Raw genomic sequence first — 12,889 nt, 5'->3', positions numbered from 1 at the left:
TACGTAATTTTTCCTACTAGCAAAAGACTCAAAACTAGGTTTTCAGAGGACAGAAACAAACAGATGTCTGATGGTACAGTGTTATGTCCCCAGTGTTTCCTGTAATACAAGAAAATATGCTGCTCAGTGCTAATGTCCCGTGGGTACGTGGGTCTTGTTTCAAGAAAATGGTTTTCAGGTGAATTAATTTGGCCATTTATCAGTGTAAATCAGTTTGGTTTGTATGAAAAGATAGAAATTACCTCTGGAGACGTTTCAAGAACAGTAGTAAATAAAGGACATTGGCTCATATATGTACACTACATGAGTCATCTGAATGCATTTTAATTCAGTCGAAGATTAATGGAGCTGGGCAAACTTTAATCCCATTACTCAGGAAGCAGAGGCAGGTGGATCTCTGAGTTCAAGGCCAGCTTCATCTACATGTGAGCTCTAGGACCGCCAGGTCTACAACGAAAGACCTTGTCTTGAAAATAAAAGAGGAGAAATTGGGGAATATGTGTTCATGGAGTTGATTAGGTTACTCATAATTTTTAAATGAATTTTTAAAGAGGTGTGTGTGTCCATGTGTACACCTAGGCACAAAGGCCAGTAGAGGGCATCAGAAGAACCCTGTGAGTTAGAGTTACAGGTCTTTGCAGGAAACCTGGCTGGTTATATGGATGCTGAAATCTGAACTGCAGTCCTCATAACTGCTCTTCAGCCATCTATCCAGCTCCTAGAATAATTGCTTGAATTAATGAATATAGTATATATATACATTTATATATTTTATATAGAACCTGAAAATCATTATAAACAATTTTTCTTTATCAAGTTTTTACATAACAATTATACATATATACAGTGTAATGTAATGAGTGTTTTCAGAGCAATTATGTATAATGTGATGATTAAGTCTGCTTACTTAGCATACCTACCACCTTAAATGTTTGCAGTTTCTTTATAATAAGAAACTTTAGAACGCCCCTTTGGCTGTTTTGAAGTATAGCTTATATATTATTGTTACCTAGTCACCTTACTATGTAAAAACAAAAAACAACAACAAAAGACTTACTCTTTCTATCAACATTCTTGTGACATATATTCACATCATGTACTTCCTTCTGCCTTTAGTAACAACTAATCCAATCTTAACTTCCTTGAGATTGTTTTTAGATTCTGTGAATGAATGGGATTCTTTTGCTCTGTTTATGTTCTTGAGGTATGATGCTAAATTGTTTAGAAACCATTCCTAGAGTTCTTCAAAAAAGAGCACAGTGAAAAAAGCAATAACTCTTTTAGACGTAAACATATTTTGCACTAATATCAAGCAAGTAAGGCAAAAAGTAGCCTAGAAAAAGCATGCCAATCATCATCAGTAAGTGTGGTACTAAATTAGCTCCTTAGCAAAACAAAATTTATTTTGTTGCACATGAAACTGGTTTCTGTTAGAGGGGCTTATGAGGCCCCACCCCTCCCCTGAAGATGTATTGTTAACTTAGTGGTTGCTAAGGGGAGAGAAAGTTGTGTTCTTCAGAGACATGGCTGCTGTTAAGTCACTCATGCTCCAAGAAATTGCCCCACATTCATGTTCATGCAAGCAACCCTGTTCAAATTCAGTGGTTCGAAAAAGACATGAAAATAGAGTTTGTTGGGAAGAAGATGAGAGAAGGTAACAGAGTTGACAGTTACCAAAATACATTATATGCATGTCAAAGAATTGTAAATATGTATAAAATTGTCAAAGAATTAGTAAATAATGTTAATATTGTTGGGGTCCAGGAGTCACCCCACAAACCAAATACCGAGCTTAGTTAAACAGAGATGGTTTATTGTATGTACATCCCAAGACTGATCAACCATGGCAGCAGCTCAAAGCTGTGCGCACTGGACATTTCTCAGGGCCAGCTTATAAAGGCTAAAACCACAAAACCATAGTAGTTCACATCGACCTTTAATTTGATGGGTCCTACATGAAGCTTATAGTTGTGAAATTTCTTAAGATTAAAAAAACATCATAACATACAGAAAATATTACAGGGTATGTGTGTGGGTCAGCAAGGTCAGCAGGACTCTGGTCTGAGTCAAGTTATTTTTCTGCATCAATGACTGGCAGGCATATAACAACAATAGAAAATAGCTGGTGGGCATGGAACAAAATGGCTACAGCCATGCTTCACAGCAGCTGACTATGATGTCTCATGCTCTAGCAGAGGTGTAATTTTTACCAGCTGCAGATATCTGCGATTGCATGACATTTGGAATTCTGGGGGCTATTCAGAGGGTATGTAAGTTTCAACTCCTCAAGTGGTGGGATGGGTTATTGGGTGGTTGTAGGGGGCTGTTGGGGATTGTTAGGGTTGGTAGTTAGTTGCTGTTGGCCATGGTTTGTTAAGTAGTCATGTGCAAAGGAGAAACAACAAGAAGAAGAAATTAGATATCGTGCTTGCCACAAGGAACTTGATGCCCATAATCAGCAGGAAATAGTGTAACAATGTCACCCCCTTTCCAACCCTTGACATTATACAACAATCACTTTCCTTTCCACTCTATTCCTTTTTTTTTTTTCCCCCTATCTAGCATTAGGGGGTTAAAAGGGTGGAAAAGAGAAGAACCCACAAAGTAGCCAAAGATTGGCTACAGGGAAATACAGAGGCACCTTAGTAACACTTGACTGCAGCAGTCTGGGGTACAGCAATTAGACATGTTAAGACCCGTCAATATGTTCATACTCTTTGGTCTTGTCATTTCTTCTTTCAAATGCTATCTCTAGTAGGAATAAATTTGTGCTCATGTATGTATATATAAGCAATCAGATGCTTAATACTATTTAAATATTTAGAAGTATCCTAAATTTCTAATAACACTGAAAATATGACTATTCAAGAGAATATTTTACTGCCTTGAATAACAGTATAAAAACTATTGCAGAACCAAGCAGGATGGTGCACACCTTTAATCCCAGTGCTCCAGGGGCAGAGGCAAGTGAATCTCTTGAGTTCGAGGCCAGTTGGTCAAATAGAGTTCCAGACTGGCATCATGAGACCATGCCTCAAAGACAAACAAAAACTAATATAGCAATGGGAAAAATGCTAATGATAAATTCTTTTAAAGGCTATAAGAGTTGGGCATGATAGCACATGCCCTTAATCCCAGCACTACAGAGGCAGAGCAAATTTCATGAGTGTTAGGCCAAACAGGGCTGCATAGTGAGAACTGGTCTCAAGAAAGACGTGGGGTTGGGGATTTAGCTCAGCGGTAGAGCACTTGCCTAGCAAGTTCAAGGCCCTGGGTCCGGTCCCCAGCCTCAAAAAGAAAAAGAAAAAGAAAAAGAAAGACGTGGTGGCTTAAGTCTTTAGTCTCAGCACTCAGGAGGCAAACGCAGATGGATCTGAGTTGGAGGACAGCCAGACTACACAGAGACACTGTGGGAGCAGAGGAAGGATGTTACAGTATATCAGTAGAAACAGTTATAAGGACGCATGCGCGGGAGGCAAAAACCGTGTCATGGCGTCATCATTGCGCGACCTCTTTTCCGGAGACAGGCGTCCACGGTATTGAGTTGGTCACAATGGCAGGTGAAGAAATGAATGAAGACTATCCCGTAGAAATTCACGATTCTTTGACAGCTCTGGAGAGCTCCCTGGGGGCGGTGGATGACATGCTGAAGACCATGATGTCTGTTTCTAGAAATGAGTTGTTGCAGAAGTTGGACCCACTGGAACAAGCAAAGGTGGATTTAGTTTCTGCATATACATTAAATTCAATGTTTTGGGTTTACTTGGCAACTCAAGGAGTTAATCCCAAGGAGCATCCAGTGAAGCAGGAGTTGGAAAGAATCCGAGTCTACATGAACAGAGTCAAAGAAATAACAGACAAGAAGAAGGCTGCCAAGCTGGACAGAGGGGCCGCGTCGAGATTTGTCAAAAATGCACTCTGGGAACCCAAACCAAAAAACACACCAAAAGTGGCTAATAAAGGGAAAAGTAAACACTAATAATCTTTTGGTTTTGATGTACGTGTTTTCAAAAAGTACATCATTTTTATCAGTTTACAGTGTACTTATGTGACCATGTGGTGTTTAAATGGATTCCTTTTTGAATTCATGTATAAATTTACACATTAAATTTTGTGATACTGAATCTTTTTTTTTGCTGAGAAAGATTAAGTTGTCGTTATTGATTTTCATATAAAGCATCATGATGTTTTAATATTGAAAGATATTCTATAAGCAATTGTGAAATCCAAATGTTCTTTGTAAACGTTTGTAGTGTTTTAAATGTAGTGTTATGATGAAGTGTGCTGTCTGTAGACTGGAGTTGTTAGAGGACATCTGTTTTCACAATGATGAGAAATGTAATGACTTAAATACCCACTCTGGTTTCTGTTCAGTTAGTTCAACATGTTTCTGTGAATTTTTTTTAGGAGTAATTGCTGTCTTGATGTTCACAGTACAAAATTGAAACCTTCAGGCCGTACTTTAATTCTTCATGTTCCATTTAAAATAAAATATTCTCATTCATTAAAAAAAAAAAAAAGAAACAGTTATAATAGATTGTTTGGATTGTTGTCTTTATCTTCTCTACTTTTTAAATACTGCGCTATGTTTTATTATTCTAAAATAATCTAAGCTAATGTGTGGGGTAGATGTTACACTTAAAGAAAACGTAAACTTGCAGAAATACTTTCTGGTTCTATTTAGAACTCTAGACTCAAGCCAAATTCATTTCTATTTTGATTTTGTTTGGTTGGTTTTTTTTTTGTTTCCAACATAGGGTAATCTATAGATGAGGCCAGCTTAAACTCTCAGAGATCTGCCTGTCTCTGCCTCCTGAGTGCTGGGAAGAAGGCTGTGGACCACTATACCCAGGCATAGTGGACATTGTTTAGGATGTGTACTCATCTGTTCTTCATTCCATCCTTAGCCCAGTCTAGATTTGCTTATGACTGCATTGCTGTGTTCTCTTAGTAACTGCTAGTGCAGACCACGCTGTGTCGCTTTCGTTTAATCTTTACCATTATAGGAGGACCTAAGGGGCTTATTTATGGGTTCCTAGCATCATTAAGGAAACCATGGGGTGACACTTAAAATTTTTAGTCTTGTGGCTCCCCACCTCCAGAACCACACAGCAGCCCTACAGTGGGGCCCTTAAGGTTAATAAACAAGTCATCTGTGATCACATTGCTGTTACTAGGCCCACATCTAAAGAGATCTCCCCAGTAAACTGAAAAGCGTTCACACGTTTTCTGATTTGGGCTATTGGGGTTGGCATCAGGTCACACTCCCTGAGAAGAGAGCCTGCTAGTGTTCTGTGCTGTGAGTAAGACCAACTCCATGCTGTTTTGTCTTGGGTAGTGTTGGGGGCAGAATAAACAAGGAAAAAATAATCAGTTCTCATCAAATTTTACCCAAATTAGTCCAAATTAATAAATTTGTATTTATGTGTCTTTGTAAAATGACCAGTCTTCTAGAGGAGAGGAGACAGTCATGGTTCATACTGCCATATTCTGTACTGCTACTAAACGTTTAAAGTATTGTAAGGTTACATAACACTCCTAGATTCTTATTTAAATGGTGGTAGTTTGTGCAGTTGTTTTATAGCTATAATATTGTTGTGTTACTAGTATTGTAGTGCTGCATATATCTTGTTTATTTATTAAAAAGATTTGTTCATTTTGTTTTTTAAGATGAAAAGAGGCTTGATCAGTACACCCCCATCAGATATGCTTCCTACAACAGAAGGGGGGAAATCAAATGCCTGGCTTCGGCAAAAAAATGCTGGCATATATGTTCGTCCTCGGCTGTTTTCTCCGTATGTGGAAGAAGCGAAGGTAATGAAAACATTGGAGGGTAGCAGATGAGTTTATTACCAACCACATGCACAGAGGTTTATTATTTGTAAGCCACCCATACATGTAGTAATAGGGAAAATGAAAGTCAATTCTAGTTTTTCAGTCATTTTCTGCAGTGTTTAATTAATTTTCAAGGATGTTTTTAAAACTTAGAGATGCATTTTCTTGCCTTGCAAATTATTATAGCTGCAAGACAGCTGTGCTTCAGTCTGCAGAGTGGGAGAGGACTGAAGCAAGCTGCTTTGCTTATCTTCCTCATAAACTAAGAGACATGTGATTCCTCGGATTAACCTTCCAGAATAGCTGACTTTTGAGTTCAGATTAGTTTTAAGATAAGCATTTAAACAAAGTTTCGATCTTGTTAGTAAATAGCAGGCCCTGTGTGTACTGTAATATAGAGAACTCTCTGAGAAACTAAGATAATATGAGAACAGAACACTGCTTTATTAGATGTGTTCACACACATAATTTTGGTGTGGAGTTTGAGAAACTAATACTCTTTTAAATCACCAACAAGATTCTATTATGAGGTGGTGGTGGTGGTGGTGGTGGTGGTGGTGGTGGTGGTGGTGGTGGTGGTGGTGGTGGTGATCTTGCTGACCAGTTGTGCTCCAATGTTCCAGTCGGTGCTGGATGAGATGATGGTGGAGCAAACAGACCTGGTGCGACTCCGAATGGTGCGAATGTCCAACGTTCCAGACACACTTTACATGGTCAGCAATGCCATGCCCCAGTGCTGCCACATGATCAGCCACCAGCAGATCAGCAGTAACCAGTCAAGCCCTCCATCAGTTGTAGCCAATGAAATCCCAGGTAAGGCAGTACCAGTTCTTTAGTTTTAACAATTGCCTGTTGAACCTCTCTCTTACATGTGTTGAGTCTCCCCACATTTCAGTGCCCTTTGTGCATTGTTCCATTGCCAGATATGCACTGTGGGACAGAATCATTCCTGTGAAGAATGACTGCCTTAGAGGATTCAGATTTTATTTCTGTCATATAAGAACCCTTTTGAGGCAGGCATGATGGCATATACCTGTTGTCCCAGAACCTAAGTGGGAAAGGCAAGGAGATCCTAGCTACATAATGAACCCATCTCAAAAACAAAAACCTTCAGGAGGCGACTGCTCTGTCCTCCTCTCCCAAATGCAATCCCTGTTTGCTCCTAGAGACCTTTTCACCACACCCAAGTTTACTGGAGTTTGGGCTTATGGTTGGCCAGACCTTGATTTTGAACTGTCACATCCAAAGACAGCGATGACTAGTGATCAGAAACTCAGTGCCTGCCAGCCCTCACCACTTGTGGTTGCAGACTTCAGGGTAAGTCTAGCAGAGTATGGCGTTAGCAGTAGTACCGTGCATCTCTGCTTACACAGCTAGGGAGAAGGATGAGTGATGTGCTGACACAACTCCATCTCATTCACAGCTTTATTTTGAACTGTTGTCTTCCATAAGTTGCTTTCATATTTGGCTACTATATGTGTACTTATATGTACATTGGGTAACAGTATGAAGAGAGAGATTAATTTAGACTACGGCTTGCTCAGTGTGCTTTCTTATAGAACCTAGTACTTCCAGCTCTAAGATGGCTCCACCCACAATGGGCTGGGCCGTCCCACATCAATCACTAATTAAGAAGATGCTCTACAGGCTGGCCCACAGCCCAACAAACTTCTAGAGGGATTTGCTCAATTGAAGCTCCCTTGTGTCAAGTTGACATTAAACTAGCCAGCATGTTTGTGTTAAGTAGTTACAGAGTGATTGTCAGGGAGTCACAGCTCTGGTCCTATTAATCCCTATAAACACAAGTACCTGGTGTACACAGAATGTGTTTAAATCATTTGCCTGTCATCTGTCAGTACACTTCTATTGTACCATTGAGCGCTGGGTTCTACTGTCAAGCCAGCTGTTTGTGTCATGGTTTCTCCCACTTGCATATGTTATATGCACCTGTCTTCTGCTCAGAAAGCCTCCCTTGCTTCCTTTTCCTGCCTGCTTTCTAGAATCCTCCTTGGTCAATATCTTCTTGTCTAAAGGACCTTTCCTTCCCTTCCTTCCCCTCAGTCCAGCCTGGGTGCTGCTTCCTGCACTCTATTTGCATACTGAGTTTACAGTGTCTAAAGCCAGAAGTTTTGGAGAACAGGGTTCATGCCTTTTGTTTTGTAACCCTAATTGCCCAAGTACAACCCCTGGTGTTTGTCAGAACTTAAAACATTTACTTTATATTTTGTTTGCTTGTGGTGGGAAATAAGGTTAGGTGAGCGCTGCCTCACTGTGCTGCCTCGCAGCCCTTCTGGTGAGCTCTTCTGTATATTTGGAAGACATGGAATGCCCTCCACCTTCTGAGAAGAGCAGGTACAAATAAAGTGGCTTGGGTTTTTTGTTTTTGTTGCTTTGGTTCTTTTGGTCAGGATTTCTCTTTGTAGCCCTTGGCTGTCCTTGAACTCACTCTGTAGAACAAGCTGACCTTGAACTCACAGATCCGCCTGCCTCTGCCTACGGAGTGCAGGGACATACCAGTACAGTTGTATTTGAGCTGTGGCTGAAAGTGATAGATTTTAAGAGCTGTTGAGTATGTAATCAAGAGCTTTTGGGACCCAGAGAAATTTTAAAACCTTGGAAAATAATTGGAGACATATAAATTGAGTTTTCTAGGAATTAAAATATTATCTTTAAAAAAATGTCTGAGGAGACTCTGCTACAGCATATGCTTCTCCTTGCGCTTGCTGAGTATTCTTGTGTAGCTCAGGAATGGTCCTGTCTCTCTCCTTCTAGTTCCTCGTCTCCTCATTATGAAGGACATGGTGAGGCGCCTGCAGGAACTGCGGCACACAGAGCAGGTGCAGAGAGCCTATGCACTGAACTGTGGGGAAGGCGCCACCGTCAGCTATGAGATCCAGATCCGAGTGCTCAGAGAGTTTGGTCTTGCAGATGCTGCTGCAGAGCTCCTGCAGGTAGGACACAATACTGAGTTGGGGAGAGGGAGCCTGGAATATCAGTCAGGTTTCCTGAGGAGCCCTCAGCTACTGCTTTTTCTTCCTACTTGTTCCTTAGCGTCTTTAATAGTTCCTTGGTGTCTTTAATAGCCTTCAGGTTTCTCCTGTGAGAAACAACTTGGTAGAGCAGCCTGAACACAGAGTTGGCTCTGCTGTTTGTAATCTGCTAAGCAGATAAAGTCACTTACCCACGCTGATGGCTCTCTCCTCGCCTCTGAAGTGTAGACAGGATGTTATGGAAAGCAGCTGCGTGCTTGAGGCAGAACAAGCAGACTTCTATCTCAGAGAGATTAGAGGAGGGAGCAGGAAATGCCAGGCCTCACTGATTACAATGGCCACTACAGTTGCAGTTTGACTCCTGTTACACACACTGGTCATCCAGGTCTCTTGTTTCTTCACTTTTTTCCCCTCAGGAGTTGTTTTCGAACACAACCTGAGAATCATAAAAAATAAATACATACATACATACATACATACATGCATACATACATGCATACATTAAATGCTTCTATTTTTTTAAACCTAGCAAGAAAACACAAACCCTCATTTGTAGTCATTAGATACAAAAAAACCCAATAACATTGGTTTTACACTTAAAGTTGGGCTTGTAAAATAGTCTAATGAAATATTTAAATGATAACTTTAAATAAATTTTAATTTCATCTTGCCAACTGATGCAAACTTTTTTGCCTTGCTTTCAAATACCCTTAGCCGCAGTTGCAACTGGTTTTGTGTGGTATGGTGCTCCTAAAAAAGCAGTGAATGAATTAGGCCTTACAGTGAATGATTTAGACCTTACAGTGAAGTAAGTGTGTGTGTGTGTGTGTGTGTGTGTGTGTGTGTGTGTGTGTGTGTGCGCTCGCGTGTGCGTGTGTGTGTGTGTGTACGCACACGCACACGCGCGTGCTTCCAGGACTGACCACTTGGTATTGGAAGACCAATTGGTATCCTCTCCCTGGGGAAGAATATTTCTCCCACTCTAAGCATTCCTTAGTTGCCTGTAGTTCTTTATTTGGGGCTATGGCCTTGTGATTTTCCCCCTTCAGTGTTAGCCTGTCTATTGGCATCATTCTTCTTAGCAACATTTCCCTTTGCCATTTTAAATTGTATTTTCTGGCTGAGTGTGGGGGTCACATGCCTTCAATCCTAGCAGGCAGATCTCTGAGCTGAAGGCCAGCCCAGCCTACATTGGGAGTTCCAGGCCAGTGAGAACTATATAGTAAGACCCTGTATATATCCAGATGGTGGTGGCAGGTGGATCTCTGAGTTCAAGGCTAGTCTGATCTACAGAATATATTTCATAACAGTATCTTAATTTTATAAATTGTACAGAAACATTCTACATTTATCAGTATCTTCGTGTAACTCACTAATGCCTAATGTGTAAGGCATGGTGTTTTGTAGTTATTTCAGATAGATACAAAGATGTTGTATCAGAAACTTTGTAGAAAGATACTTTCTTGGTTTCCGTGTTAATTTCTTCAGCAATGGCATATTTGAATTACATTTTACTACTGGAGTTTGGCTTTGTCACATGATCTTGCTAAAGATGCCTGAGCCGCTTGCTAGGATATTAGTGGAGCAGCTTTGTGCTGCCTCCTGGCTCTGCCTTGGTACCTGACTTAATTCTCTCAACCTGTAAATTTCCATTTACAGACATAAGCCAGATGAAGTGGCATGCATGTGGTCCAGCACTTGGAATGCTGAAGCCAGAAAATTAGGAGTTTAAGGCAGTCTCTACTACATAGTGAGTTGGAGACCAGCCTGTGCTATCAGAGGAAAAAGAAAATCTAACACAACCAGGCATAGTGCTCATATCTGTAATCCCAGCACTTGGGAGGTTGAGGCCAGAGAGTCTGAAGCTCATCCTCATCGAGGTCATCCTCAGTTAGGAGTTCAAGGGCAGCCTGGGCTAAAATGCTAACTTTTACTTTTTTATAATCTTTCTTAGAATCCTCACAAGTTCTTTCCTGATGAACGATTTGGGGATGAAAGTCCGCTCTTGACAATGAGGCAGCCTGGGAGATGTCGTGTCAACAGCACCCCTACTGCAGAAACCATGTTTACAGACCTAGACTCTTTCGTGGCCTTCCATCCACCTCTTCCCCCTCCTCCCCCTCCATACCACCCTCCAGCTACTCCAATCCATAACCAGCTCAAAGCAGGCTGGAAACAAAGGCCTCCCAGTCATCACCCTTCCCGTTCATTTTCTTACCCCTGTAATCATTCACTGTTTCACTCCAGAACAGCTCCTAAACCTGGCCCTCCCCCAGTCTATTTGCCAGGTGTTAAAGTAGCGCCTCCCGACTGTACCAACACCACAGCTCTGGGGAGACAGACGGTTGCTGCTGCTGCTGCCGCTGCTGCTGCCTCAGCAGCAGTAATATCTGAGAAGCAAGTGGTGAGTCTACACTTAGATAATTTTCTTTAAAGCAAAGGCATAGGGCCTTAGGAGCTGTTCCCTCAGCTCCAGGGATCCTGATGGGACTTAGCAACACCCAGAAGGGTTACTGACTAGCTCCAAGCTTCTCTTCAAGGGATTGAAAAAAAAGAGGAGGGCAAGCATAGATAGGAGAGACTTGAGGTGAGTGAGATCGCAGCAGGCAGTCTCCTGCTGAGCCCTGCCCACTAGCTGTAGCACAGTGATTGAGCAGTGCACATGCAGGTTACCAGTGTCCAGATCCTCCATGCAAACATATCTGTAGAATCTTGTGTGCTCCTAAGCACTGTGACCACTAGTGTCAGGGTGTGTGACAAAGAGTCCCCATTGAGAAAAGCAGCAGAAAGAAGTCCTAATGCGCATCTCCACCTCCAGCCTGCTCGTTTGTCAGAGCCTCATTGACTCAGCTCTGGTTGCCAGGGCAAGTAAGTAGTAATTGACAGAGGGTTTTTACCTCATTTTCGAGCTTCTAGAGGTTGGACTTCAGTTTTATGTAATACATTTGAGAAAAACAGCAATGACTTCTAATTCTTCACACTCTGCCATGTGCTATCAGCAGCATTCAATGGAGAAAACTAAATGTGACCCTATTCAGGGAAACATCATTAAAGTAGACCTCTTTGGAAGTGACAAGCTAGTACATACCTTATCATTATCCTTCCTTTCTGTCCCTTTGTCCCTCCCTGCTCTCCGATGGCCTAGCCTTCCTATTTTATATTTTAAGTACAATTCTCTTTAAAGGTTATCTATTAATATATTCACTGATACAATCCTGACTATATTGAAAAGTGTAAATAATCAAATTTCTAATAATAGAGCTGGGTATGGTGACACACACTGTGGCACTGTACAGTCTGAAGTAGAAAGATGGGTTCAACTTAGACACTTAGAAAATGAAAATAAGGGCTGGAGAGATGGCTTGGCAGTTAAAGGCTAGGCTCACAACCAAAAACATAAGAAAATGAAAATAAACAAGCTGAGCATACTGGTTCATCTGTAATACCTGTGCACACGAAGCAAAGAAGGGGGATTGCTGCAAATTTCAGGCCAGCTAGGGCCACCCTCTCTCACAGAACCGACCCAAGAATGTTGGAGATAGCTGTCCAAAGTTTTCTTGTGCAATCAAGAAGACCCAGGTTTGGTTTTCTTTTTTAATTTTTAATTGTGTATGATTGTGTTACATGCATGTATAGTCTATGTACCACATGCATACTTGGTTCCTATGCCTGGTGCCCATGGAAGTTAGAAGAAGGTATTGGATCCCCTAGATCTGTGATTACAGATAGTGGTGAGCCACCATGTGGGTGCTGGGAATTGAACACAGGTCCTTTGGAGGAGAAGATAGTGATCTTAACCACTGAGCTATCTCTCTAGCCCCACACCTAAATTTAGATTCCTAGAACCTACATAAAAGCCAGGAGGTTGTGGCAGCCCACGTGGAATCCCAGCATCAGAAAGTTGAAAGGGATTCCCCAGACTAAGATGGCTAGGCAGGTTAACCATTATCAGTGAGTTCTAGGCTTGAGTAAGAGAATCTGCTTCGGTTCTGCATAGTGACACACACCTTTAATCCCATCACTTAGGCAGAGGTACAGATCTCTGTGTGTTCAGGGCCAGCCTG

The 12,889-nt window shown here is 41.4% G+C and overlaps 2 protein-coding genes across 4 annotated transcripts in view; both read left to right on the top strand.

Moving 5' to 3' along the window:
• Positions 1-12,889, top strand: part of Btbd7 (BTB domain containing 7) — an 89,763-nt gene that overhangs the window by 71,399 nt on the left and 5,475 nt on the right. For 2 of the 3 annotated variants that reach the window (XM_008764818.4, XM_008764819.4), the window contains exons 7-10: positions 5,671-5,814; positions 6,459-6,648; positions 8,608-8,786; positions 10,780-11,229. In XM_008764818.4, the coding sequence (XP_008763040.1) occupies positions 5,671-5,814; positions 6,459-6,648; positions 8,608-8,786; positions 10,780-11,229 (963 nt within the window). The remainder of the gene's footprint in view (positions 1-5,670; positions 5,815-6,458; positions 6,649-8,607; positions 8,787-10,779; positions 11,230-12,889) is intronic. The other variant, NM_001108720.1, reaches the window with a different exon arrangement.
• Positions 28-4,524, top strand: LOC100912037 (nuclear nucleic acid-binding protein C1D-like). The gene has a single exon (XM_039113352.2). The coding sequence runs from the start codon at positions 3,368-3,370 to the stop codon at positions 3,977-3,979; it is 612 nt and encodes a 203-aa protein (XP_038969280.1). The 5' UTR covers positions 28-3,367; the 3' UTR covers positions 3,980-4,524.

This window comes from Rattus norvegicus, chromosome 6 (assembly GCF_036323735.1).
Source record: "Rattus norvegicus strain BN/NHsdMcwi chromosome 6, GRCr8, whole genome shotgun sequence".
Taxonomy (NCBI): Eukaryota; Metazoa; Chordata; class Mammalia; order Rodentia; family Muridae; genus Rattus; species Rattus norvegicus.
Note: the sequence above shows the minus strand (reverse complement) of the source record. Positions and strands in the feature narration are given on the sequence as shown.